This window comes from Erpetoichthys calabaricus, chromosome 16 (genome assembly GCF_900747795.2).
Source record: "Erpetoichthys calabaricus chromosome 16, fErpCal1.3, whole genome shotgun sequence".
NCBI classification, from domain to species: domain Eukaryota; kingdom Metazoa; phylum Chordata; class Cladistia; order Polypteriformes; family Polypteridae; genus Erpetoichthys; species Erpetoichthys calabaricus.
The window spans coordinates 72,777,304-72,790,496 of record NC_041409.2 but is presented as its reverse complement, the minus strand read 5'-3'; the positions used below and the strand labels follow the sequence as shown (position 1 = coordinate 72,790,496).

General features: G+C 39.5%; 1 protein-coding gene across 5 annotated transcripts in view; it reads left to right on the top strand.

Annotated features, from left to right (window-relative positions):
- map4k5 (mitogen-activated protein kinase kinase kinase kinase 5) overlaps window positions 1-13,193 on the top strand; it is a 158,335-nt gene that overhangs the window by 106,314 nt on the left and 38,828 nt on the right. For all 5 annotated transcript variants that reach the window (XM_051919940.1, XM_051919942.1, XM_028822350.2 and 2 more), the window contains one exon: window positions 8,765-8,809. In XM_051919940.1, the coding sequence (XP_051775900.1) occupies window positions 8,765-8,809 (45 nt within the window). The remainder of the gene's footprint in view (window positions 1-8,764; window positions 8,810-13,193) is intronic.

Genomic DNA, 13,193 nt, shown 5'->3' with positions numbered 1-13,193 from the left:
CTTATTAGAAGCTGCTAATACCTTCCAAAAATGTGTCAGTCGCATATTGAAGCCACACCCACTGACCCACACTAATTAAAATATTTTGCATGTTGAGAACTTGAAAATGAAAATGTAAAGTGGAAAATGAAAATTCAATGAGCAGCAGGTGGTGCCAGTGCCTATTTGCATTTGGCTTTTCATTTTTGCAGCTTCATTGTTGTTCATGCTGAAATTGAATACCTAAATGGGGACTTTGTTATTGATTTATTCATTTTGAATTTTTCGTTAAATTTGTCACATATGTACTGCGAACCTAATGGAAAAGTAAATATGAAGGAAATATTAAACTTTCATTTTAATTTTAGTAGTTATTATGCATATCATGAAGAAAAAGCAAATTTAAAGTGGGGATTGCATTTGCATTTTAATTATGACATTGACTCACCACTACAGGTATGGAAAATCAAAAGACAAAATGGAAAATAAAATGACAAAAAGGGTAATTAAATTTTATTTTTAAAAATTTCACAAATGACTCCTGTGCAGAAAATTAAATTGCAAATAGTGTTATTTTATTTTAATTTTTGCAGCATCCTTTTGTGTAGACTTTGAAAAATAAATGGCAAAAGATACATTGCATCTTCGTTTTATAATTTTAATTTTCATTTCCTATTTTGCAGAAAATACCTCCCATAGTAATCGGGGGTCTTTGGTGTCTTTCTGAATGGAATTTCAGAGTTGCAATAACATTGGTATTTGAAGCACAGCAATTTAGGAAAAGTCAAGAAAGTATTGGAGTAGGACATGCACACTGATAAAGTAATGTAGGGTTTAAAAACGCAACATCAATTGGAATTGGCCGTGGTGCATCTAGCATTAATAGGTGACTAGAACTTATTTCCCACATAGGTTCAGGTGTAACCTTTAGTATATACATTTCTTATGAACCTTGATCGGATGTTTCTGCTCTAGATAGCATATATGATGCTTTATTACTATATATATAGGCAGTCCCTGGGTTACGTACGAGATAGGGACTGTAGGTTTGTACTTAAGTTGAATTTGTATGTAACTCGGAACAGGTACATTATTTTAATAAATGCTATTGTTGACCGACTGTAACCAAGTGCTCTGCCAATGAATGATGGAGTTTTACCTCTCTCTGACCTTTTTATTATTTCTACTTTATTTTCAATGGTGATGGTTTTTCTCTTCTTTACTGTATCACCAGTACTTTCATCAGATTTGTGTTTCAGAGACATTCTTGAAGGGTGAAGACAAAAGGTTAAGATGAGCACTTCTGCACAGCGCTATACAGTACACACTATCACAGCATTAAGGCACCCGTCAACACGTCTGATGTACTGACAAGAGACAACTTCCTGCTATGTGCGTAACAGTACAAGCAGGCTTGCTATTGAGAATGACTGGGGGCGGCGAGGTGGGGTTCATCACCAGCCCACCTCACAGTCACCTCCACTACAGTATGCTACCTACAGCGTCCTCCCACCGAGAACGAACACGGTGCGGCCAAAGGCGGGTAGTGAATCACCCAACCCCAATTGATCAGGCAGCCATCCGAGACACACTACAATGCTACTACCCCCGCCGCCCCGTTCAGCCATAACCAGGTCACTACTTGCAGCATTACCAGCCGTGTGTGCTGGTCGGGCAGTGAAACGCCCCCCTCCGCTCCATCCAACCTGCGTCCAGTCACATGCAGTAGCTGCAGCGGCGTAGTGGGCGGGCAACGAAGCATCGTCCTGCACACGAGCGATAGCTGTGGCCCCGGTGACTATGGACCACGGGTCACTGCTTGCCGCCAGGAGCCGCCCGAGGGACACTACACTGCGCGAGCAGCGAAATCGCCACCGCTTGCAGCATCCCCATGCCGAAGATGACGGAGCGGCAGTTACTGAGGCTCGTGCATCGCAGCTGCGTCCTCGTTCGTAAGTCGTAGGTTGGATGTCCGTAACCTGGGGACTACCTGTACTGCTATCTGTTCATGGCTCTTGTCCATTGGATTTGAAGTGGAATACACATTCTGTAAGGTGACTTTCTAATACCATTTTAATAAACAAGAATTTAAAATTATCCTCTTCATGCTCATCACCATTTTCCTGTGCCTCCTTTATGTGTTAAATATGATAAATATAAATAATGCTATATAGTTTTTTCATTTTGCTTTTGAAATGTAATTAGTTGCAAATTTATATATGTACTAGCCAACCCGCGGCGTACCACACGCCGCATAATCAGGCCGCTTTTTTAATGATTTTTAAGCACAGGGAAAAAAATTAACATTTGAAAAATCCGGAGGAGAGGGGAAGGACGCCCATTACGCCCCATCCGTCATGCTAGTCTGCTGATTTCTCGTTCAGTAACCTGTGAGTAGTGATGGGCGGAGTGAAGCCTCACGAAGCATCAACACGTTTGAAGCAATTGTGTCGGAAATCGTATCGAAGCTTCGAAGCATTTGACACTCACCTCTCTCGTGACACCTCCTGGCCATTTTCATTAACGTTACAGAAACTTATGATACACTTCAATGACGTCTGTTAAAAGTCGTATTGCTTTTATTTTTTCGTAGCTACAGACTGACAACGAAGAGAAGGGTTCGTCAGCAGCTTGTAGTGTGTGATGTCTAAAAAATATAAATTTAACTAACGCCAACAGGCAGAATGCACTATACGATAGCAAGAGTTAAACAAAATAAGACGCCTCACCTCATGCATTCCCGGCTCTTTCAATTAGTATTTACTTTTGCACTGTATCATTATAATCGCTGCTGTTATTAGTATTATAATTAACCCTGATCTTTTCTTGAGATCACATTTAATAGCCTTAAATGTTTTCTTTGGTCTGTCTTAATTAAAACGGAGTAGACAGAAAATAAAGGTTTATCCCTGTACTTTGCCATGATATAGGTAAGCACATTTGAGAAAGAAAATGTGAAATCCTTAAATGACAGATGTCATTATTCGATCAAGTATTAAAATCTGCAGTGCTTCGAAAGCTCAACACAGTGTCGAAATCTGAGTATCGAGCGGCCCATCACTATCTGTGAGTCATGTAGAGTTTTCATTGTTGTTTGCGGTTCTGGCCGCTTTTCGCGTACTGAGTTGTTCCGGAGTCACAGTTGAGAAACAGTTTTTTAATGTCTTTTAAGCACAGGGGAAAAAATGAACATGTGGCCCGGTCCATTCTTTAACTGCCTTGTGGCGCTGTAGTAGTACGGCTGCTTTGCAGTAAGGAGACAGTGGAAGATTGTGGATTCGCTTCCCGGTTCCTCCCTGTGTGGATAGCAAATTATCCGCAACAAACAAACTGTTTTACATAATGCAAACCAATCCGCGCCGCTTTTTCAATGTTTTTTAAGCAGAGGGAAAAAAATGAACATTTGCAAAATCTGTAACGCTGCTTTCAGTAAGTACAATGCACACGCGTTTAATTTGTCAGCCACTTTTTGCCAGCCATCTTTTCTGGTTTGGGCCGCTTTTGCAGTGTTACCTCTTGTGTATATTATATCTTGAAATCCTTCGAGTTGCTAATTAACTAACTAACATCCACCCACTCAGCTTGTGTGAAAAAAATGCGCCCGTTCTTTCATCATTTTGTTGCAGCCTATCAAAGACTTGCTGATCATGTTTTGTAGACTCAATATATATTGGCTTTTCAGTCAGCGCGAGGGCGCGCATTCATGCTAGACTAATCTGCTACACGGCTGCATTTGAAAAACCGACATATCCCGGATGAGTTTCACCGGCATTAATGATTAGGAATCTGGTTGGAACAAAACCCTGCAGCCACAGGGGTTCACCAGGACCAAGTTTGGCAAACACTGCTGAACACCGACTCAGGTGAGGAGTGGGGGCGGGCAAAGTAGTTGCAGCTATTGATTATTCAGTGTTTTTTGCCTGGGTGTCTGGTCTGCGTTGACTGACATGGCTGTTTTCTGCGTATCCCATGGTTGTCTTCCGGCAGTGTGAATGCCTCGAGAGACAGGACGTCCTTGTGTGGTGAGTTGTTGCAGTTTGTGACCACGTCGCCGACATTATCCCAATGTTGGCAAACAAAGCCAACAGCCATGTTGCGAAGTTTGAGAGCAACAGTTTCGTCAATGACATTTTTACATCCAGCTAGTCTGCTAGACTAATGTGCTACACGTCTGCGTTTGAAAAACCGACTTATCCCGGATGAGTTTCACCGGCATTAATGATTAGGAATCTGGTTGGAACAAAACCCTGCATCCACAGGGGTTCACCAGGACCGAGTTTGGGAAACACTGCTGAACACAGACAAAACCGACTCAGGTGAGGAGTTGGGGCGGGCAAAGTGGTTGCAGCTATTGATTATTCAGTGTTGTTTGCATGGGTGTCTGATCTGCTCAACAGGATCATAAATAAAAGGAAAACAATGTGAAGGCAATGTCACAGGTGATCCTGTGGTATAGCTGGTCCACAGCTCCCCTTCAAAAGCCCATTTTTAAATTAATAATCATCGCACTCACAGTGTAGCGAGGTGCGTGGAAGTGTGGCTGAAACGGTTTCCGGGTAGACTCGTGCTTCGGGCATTTCTCCCCTGTGCAGTGTATGAGCGAGTGAGGAGAGAGAGAGAGAGAAAGCCGGTACGTTAGAGTGAGCGAGAGCAGGCTCGAAGGCAATATGTTCCTGTGGTATAGCGGGTCCATAGCTCCCCTTCAAAAGGCCATTTTTAATCAGGCGACTGACAGTAGTGGAGTCAGGCACAGAGAAGGTCAGCTGCAGAGAGAGCATCTCGACTGTTGCAGGGCCTGAAGCAGGTGAGACGCTAATGAAAAAGAGGCACAGGGCTTATTGGTTTTTAAAGACTGCTTCCTTCATTGTGTTTTAACTTCAGTTTTAAAGGATTGCGCGGCTCTCTCTTGCGCTGCCTGTGTGTGCCTCTGTCTCTCTGTGGCGCTGCCTCTGTGTGTGTGTGCGCGGCTCTGTCTCTCTGTGGCGCTGCCTCTGTGTGTGTGCGCGGCTCTGTCTCTCTGGCGCTGCCTGTGTGTGCGCGGCTCTCTCTCTCTCGCGCTGCCTGTGTGTGCCTCTGTCTCTCTCTGGCGCTGCCTCTGTGTGAACCAAGGTTCCACTGAGGTTGACTAATGAAAAGTCAACGTGGCTCAGAGCTGCAAGTGGACTGTGGCACAGACAAACAGAAATGACGGCATGTTTTCCGAGGCGTCGAGTCCGAGTTGGTGGTCGTGGCTGTGTGATTTTTTTCGTTGTATCCAATGGTCTAAGAGTTGGTGGGCGTGGCTCCTTCCTGCGTGCGCCATTGGTGTCTTACTTGTCGGCGGTTTAGTGAATCCACGCCCCTTCCGGCGTGCTTTCCATGGGTGGCTACTTGTCTCCCAGCTTAGTGAATTATATATATAGATGATTTGTGTTTCTACCCTCTGACTGTACTTCAGCTTATTTCATGTGGTTCTAAGTATCATTTTAATGCATTACCACAAAACTATTCATTTTCCACAGTGGCCCATTTCGTTGTGTTTAACCAAGGGTTACCTTGGAAATTGTGCAGGGGTATTATAGTTAATGATGATATGGCAGTGAATTTCAGTAGTAATTGTGGGTGGCAATTCATTGTTTGATGGTTAAAAATTTTATTATTTTCAGTTTTGACAAATATAAATGGGTTTGTTCAACAATCACAAAATTTCTTATTAGGTTTAAAAATAAATGTAAATGCCGCTGATATCATTTGCAAGATCACTCTTTTCCAGAATGAAACAATTCTGAAACGAGGTTAGATATGTCTTTACTTGCCATGTATGACACCTGAAGAGTAAAGATGGTTGAGGCAAAGAAGCCTAGCCAGACAATAGACAATATTTTGTAGTACTCACTTCATATATAAAATTATCCAGCAATTTGTGGTTGCTTCTTCATAATTTTGCTGATTTGTGTCATTCCTTAGGGGTGCAGAGTGTGTAGTGTTGGTTTAATCACAGTTCTTTGCCTAAGTAAGCACTCTGTAAATGGCTTCTGTATTACCAGTGCTTTTAGCATTCCCGTAGGGTGTTCATAAGTTCTGCTGCAGAAAAGATCCTCAAATGCTTGTAATTATTACTGGTTTTCATGAGATTTAGCATACAGATGTTAATCATTACCTTTGGTGCACCCTGTAAAACCAAGTAATTTGAAAATACATCCAAATGGTGTTTGAATCAAAGCATAATGCCAAATGGAGTGTTACTTAGTGTTGCTATACTTAGGTTTATTGTGTCAGGTTCATTCCAGCAAGAGGTATAAACAGTCTACAATTCAATCTGTAAAATGTCTTCACAACAGAAAATAGTGAATGTAATACTGGATGACACAATCATGTAAACTGTTAGTTATGAGTGTCAGAAGCCATTATTGTTTTATTAGATCAAAACTTTGATCAAAGGAAGGTATCACTCAAATTTTACATAGTATAGGTTACAGCTTGCCAGCTGTGGAGTTACGGATGTACGCATTTACTGTATGTGTTTAGGTTCTAAGTTGAGAATTAAATTCTTCTAACAGGAATGATGATGTGCTTCTATGTGCTTCTAGTTTTCAAAATCCAATTTTTAATGGTGATGTTTTTGATTGAGAAATTAAACCAAACAATTGATTAATTTATTTTTCTATAAAATATCTCTTAAGTAAATTCTCATTAAACATGTCTTTCCATTTTCATATATAAATTCTTCTACTTCTTCTTTCCGGCTGCTCCCGTTAGGGGTTGCCACAGCAGATCATCTGTTTCCATATCTTCCTGCCCTTTGCATCTTGCTCTGTCACACTCACCACCTGCATGCCTCTCTCACCACATCCATTAACTACCTCTTAGGCCTTCCTCTATTCCTCTTGCCTTGCAGCTCCATCACTTGCATCCTTCTCCCAATATTCCCATCTCTCCTGTGCACATGTCCAAACCAACGCACTCTCACCTCTCTGGCATTGTCTCCAACCTGAGCGGACCCTCTAATGTACTTGTTCCTAATCCTGTCCGTCCTCGTTACACCCAATGCAAATCTCAAGATCTTTATCTCTTCCACCTCCAGTTCCGTCTCCTGTTTTTTTTTTTTTTTATAAGTACCACCGTCTCCAACCCATATAACATATCTGGTCTCAGTACCATCTTTTTTGACCTTGCCTTTCACTCTTGCTGGTACCCATCTGTCACAAATCACTCCTGGCACTGTTCTCAATCCTGCCTGCCCACTCTTCTTCATCTTTCTTCCACACTGCCCGTTACTCTGTACTGTCGATCCCAAGTATTTAAGCTCATCCACCTTCGCCAACTCTACTCACTGCGTACTCATCATTAATCTGACCTTCCTCTCATTCATACACATGTATTCTGTCTTGGTCCTACTGACCTTCATACCTTTCCTCTCTAGAGCATATGTCTCCCTCTCCAGGGTCTCCTCAACCTGCTCTTGTTACAGATCACAGTGTCATCATCCACAAACATCATAGTCCATAGGCCTGTCTAATCTCCTCTGTCATTTTAGAAAGGGCTCAGACCCAATCCCTGATTTAATCCCACCTCCACCTTAAATACATTCTTCCCACCTAACCACAGACCTCACCACCGTCACAATTCACTGGTACCACTCTTGCTACTGCTCTGCCACTCCCGACTTCCTCATGCAATACCACAACTCCTCTCAAGGCTCGCTGTCGTATGCTTTCTCTGTGTCCACAAAGACACAATGCAACTCCTTTTGGCCTTCTCTATATTTCTTCATCAACACCCTCAGAGCAAACACCACATCTGTAGTGCTCTTTCCAGGCATGAAACCATACTGCTACTCACTAATCATCACTTCCCTTCTTAACCTAGCTTCCTGTACTCTTCATGCTGTGGCTGATTAATTTTATCTGACTGTAGTTACTACAGTTGTGCACATCACCCTTATTCTCAAAAATCTTTAACAGTACACTTCTTCTCCACTCAGTTTCCATACGTACATATAGATGGAAAATTAGGAAAAAAAGCTATTAACAGCGTGACAAAATTTACATTAATGGATAATAAGAAGTGAAAACTTAGAAGCTTTTGTTACTACTTTTCAGCAGTAAAATAGAAAAGACAATATCCTTCATATGCCTCTTCGTGTAAAGAATAATAAAAGTCAGAAGAGTGATACATTTTTAAACATCCTTGCACATGCTCACTTTCCTCTTAAAATTCCCAACATTACTAAGTAGTATTAAAATTATATAAACATTACTCAAACTATAATTAACAAATAGTCTGGTTGATTTTTGGAGAGCATTGGAGGGAAAAGCCTGGGCCTGCACAGATTATGTATTGATTCAGCCCTCCTTGAAGTCAGCATTGCTGCTCTGGCTTTGTTGTTTAAATGCATAAGAATGTTCATTCTACATGCTGTTTCATCAATTTGAATGTGCAGTTTTTTGTTATGTACAAATGTTTGTATTGTATAAGACATTTAGACACATTCCTTCAGTATCATGATGTCCCTTACACTGTTAAGACACTCAAGCTGTATGACAGAGGTAACTGTCAGCAGCCTTTGAGGACAAAAACAGAATTATTAAATGGTTTGGGGAATTGATGCAAAGGCCTGACGGGGAAACACGTGATAGGTGGGGAGATCTGGTGACTGGCATATATCTTCTTCATAACAAACTCCCATTTCTTACAGATTTCCATATGGGTTTGTCTAGTTACATAATTTGTTCATATGTTTATGAATCATAAGCTTGAATTGTATTAATTACCACTAAATTACCATTTTAAATTATTTATTTAGGTGTTCAGATCCAGTTACTAGAGATGCAGAATATGCAGCTCAAAGGTGAGATATACCTACTCTGTGTAGAGTTTGGATTTCTTGCTTTCCTCTGTGTGTACCATTAAATTAGCATGGCACCATACCCAGGAAGATGTTTAGCAAAATTTAGCACTATTTTAAAAAGTGTTTTTATAAAATACTCCTTATAGCCCTTGTCTTCATTGTCTCCGCATTTACAGAATAGGACATGCCAGTGGTGATTTTTTTTTTTTTTAGTTTGGCAAGGAAGGCCTTCCTTCAGTTTATTTAAATGTGAAACAACATCATCCATCCATCCATCCATTTTCCAACCCGCTGAATCCGAACACAGGGTCACGGGGGTCTGCTGGAGCCAATCCCAGCCAACACAGGGCACAAGGCAGGAAACAATCCCGGGCAGGGTGCCAACCCACCGCAGGACACACACAAACACACCCACACACCAAGCACACGTGAAACATCATTTAAATTATATTTCAAATTAGTTTTTTTCTTTTAATTAACTAAATCTTTTTGAAGTTCAACTTTTTATGAACAAGATATAGGAACTAGAATGCACTTGCCTGGTGACAGTTTGTCATGCCCTCCAAAAAAAAGTAAAACATTTTGATCAAGTATGCTTCATTTCACTCAATAAATTTAAGTTGGCCTTTCATCTGGCACAGACATTGCATCTTTATCTCTGATCTGTTGTTTTAGCACAGACAATATTATTTTTCAAAGAATGTTTAAACAGAAAAGGCGTTTGTCATTCAGTTTTATTGTTGTATACACCTAATGCATTTTTAAATTATACCTTCTCTTTCTTGTAGAACTGTTAAGTAGTATTCGATATACAAAATGTTGTATAAAGATTGACTGATTAGTTTTGGCCCATCTTAACTTTTGTCTGCAGTAATTCCCTAATTCATTTAGTCCTGTCATTGGTATGCTTTTACTGTATGTAATCTTGATGGGCACCAGCTAGTGTATCTAAGCAAAAAGACTGGCATGAAAACTCTTCGTAAACCTGATTGCATTCTTATAAACTTTGCAAAGTAGCATTAAACTCTAAAAGAAATTTGAATATTTCTCAAATACTACTAGAAATAAAACTCCCTAGTATTTTCTTCAATTTTAATTTTATGAAAGTCTATGATAACACTGCTTCCAATACTATGGAAGGGATTGGATAGAAAAGAACATGTACCTCTTAGTCAGCCAAATCTTGCAGTAACTCTTTCCTGTATTTTTTAATGTGCATACCAATTATCATTAATTACAATCAACTCAGTAAAATTGTCGCATGCAAAGAGTACATTGAAACTCTAACTTGAATGTGTTAATCAACATGCAACAAGTTGCCACTCTCCAGCTCCATGAGTATTACGGCTTTAACCTCAGAAAATAATTGTTTTCAAAATAATTTAAAGAGTACATATTCATAGTAACAGTACATATATTCATAGTACACTTGAACATGTGAATTTGCTGCTAAACAAAGATTTAGTTCCATAGTTTCGGTGGATCTATGGCTAACATACTGTGTATTTTTTCTCTTTTTCTTCTGTGCATGGAAGTCGCCAAATGCGTAAATTTTTAAGATTCTGGCGCCTCTTCCTTCCTCAATTTTACATAAGAAACCCAGGAAAATCACTCATAACAGCATAAGAACATAAAACATAATAGCTAATATATATTTCTTGCTTCCATTCATGCTGCCAGAGCCTGTAAGACATCTTGCACATCTCTCTTTTATACTGTATTAACTGAATCATTAATAATAATAATACATTTTATTTATATAGTGCCTTTCCCATGCTCAAGGCACTTAACAGAGTTTAAGTACTAATACTGCAGGGTATACAGTATATAGCATTGTACTAAACGAGATAAATAAATAAAGAAGAGTAAGATAGTAAATTCAGAGAAAAAGCCTAACAGACAACATAATTGATGGTCTAGCACACACACACAGGTTACATGAGCTTCTTTACATAGAGGTAAACTGAGAGAAGGGTAATAAAGTCAGGTAGAGCTAAAAGCCTTCCTGAACAGATGAGTTTTGAGTTGTTTTTTAAAGAATTCATGGAGTCAGCTGACCTGATTAATTTCAGTAGGTCATTCCAGAGTCTGGGCGCTATACAGCTGAAGGCCCTGTCACCCATGGAGTGTAGATTAGTTTGGGGTACAACAAGATTGCCAGAATCAGAGGACCTTGGTGGGCAGACAGGCACATAGTGATGGAGAAGGTCACTGATGTAGTTTGGCGCAAGGTTGTTTAAGGCTTTGTAGGTTATTAGAATTTTATATTCAATTCTGTAAGACATAGGGAGGCAGTGAAGGCGAAGCAGGATGGGTGTTATGTGCTCGCTGCTGCTGGTCCATATAAGGACTCTTGCAGCCGAGTTTGAATAAGCTGGAGCTGTGATATAAGATTAGACGGGGCACCTGCCAGTTGGGAATTACAATAATCGATGCGGAATGTGATAAAAGCATGGACAAGTTTCTCAGCGTTAGAAAAGAAGAGGAAGGAGCGAACACGTGATATGTTGTCAGTCTCAAACAACTAAATGTACTCCAATGTATTATAATGATCAATTAGTGTTTCATCCTAATTTTTGTTTACTTAGCTGATGTCATTCCCCGAACAACTTAAAAAAAATACAAATACCTAAAATGCATTTGAGTGTCAAGAAAGTTCAAAGTTAAAGAACACAATTTTAAAGTCGAGAACAATAATCACTTAGAATATGATGCCAGGTCAGGTGAAACTTAAGATGAAATGTTACTGTCTGCTGCACCCCTTATAAGAAAGCTGTACATTTACATTTAACAAATACAAAAATTGCATAATATTTAAGATATGAAATACATTCATTTTGATGCTTTGAACAACTCAAATCTATTTTTTCTTTGAAACATCTCTTTCCTACACATGCGTTAGAAAGGAAATGGTCAAGTATCCTGGCTTTTCCTAACTATTTACTTGAGAAATGTTACTTGTAAGCTATGATAAACCATAGATATTATGTCTCCAAACTTTACACCAGTATTTTCAAAAGAGTGTACATCTAGGTAGTAAGAGACAGTGCTGGGAACAAGCTTTTCATTTAGATTTTCAGACAATGAATGAAAGTCAGCCCCAGACAATCTGCTCACAACTCAACGTTTTAAATCATATACAACTTTACTCAAGTCAGACTATACAAAATTTGCAGTATCTTGGTCAAGACCCTAATTGTGAGCGACGTTGTTCAGCACCTTCTTTACTGGATCACATACAATACAATACAATACAGTTTATTTTTGTATAGCCCAAAATCACACAGGAAGTGCCGCAATGGGCTTTAACAGGCCCTGCCTCTTGACAGCCCCCCAGCCTTGACTCTCTAAGAAGACAAGGAAAAACTCCCAAAAAAACCTAGTAGGGAAAAATGGAAGAAACCTTGGGAAAGGCAGTTCAAAGAGAGACCCCTTTCCAGGTAGGTTGGGCGTGCAGTGGGTGTCAAAAGAAGGGGGTCAATACAATACAATACACAGAACAGAACAAATCCCCAATAAAAAAATAAAATTTTTTTTAGAAGTACGAAGCAGAATTTAACAGTAGATGATATCACATAATAAGATTTGGATAATTTTAGACTCCTGGAAACCTCATTCATCAAGCTGCCTCCCCCACATGTTTTGGGAACATTCCTTGCTCAAATGTTATTGGAATAAAATATTTACTTATGCATTGAACATTGTTGGATTCACAATAATCCACAACATTTTATCAGCTCTCTTTGGGGTAACACCCAATGCAATAATGCTACTTAATCTGTAATGTTAACTTTAGAGATTATTCCGTCTTAATCATTTGAAAACTTACTTGTTTAATTACATGCAAATGACTTAATCTTGTTTCTATGTACCATTTCAAACATATGGATCAGCAAGTAGAGCTTTAAGTTCACAGAAATAATTTTTAATTAAAAACAAATCACAATTAAAAATAAAGCTGAATTAATCACTTGAATATCTGCAAACATGGAGTCGATAAAGGATGAAGTTATTGCTAGTGTAGTGGCCAGCAGATGTGAGCACTTATTGATTGGGTGGAGCAAGCTCCCTACACAATAAAAACTCCTTTGTCACTCCCATCTTTGTTCTTTTTACATTATCAAAAAGGCATGTTGCAATCAAAAAGAAAACATTTAGGACCTTCTCCCCACGTCAGTGGTTCACTATGCTATAAAAAAAACCTGTTTTTAGAAGCTGTGCAGAGATGACAAAATTGTAATGCATGTCAGAATACATTGCTACATTTTATGACACATGATGGTTATAGCATTTTTATTTGATTTGATATCAAAGACTTTTTTTATCTCTCTGTAAATCTAATTCCTTGTAAACTCTTTGATCAGGTGGTTGTACATTACAGAGA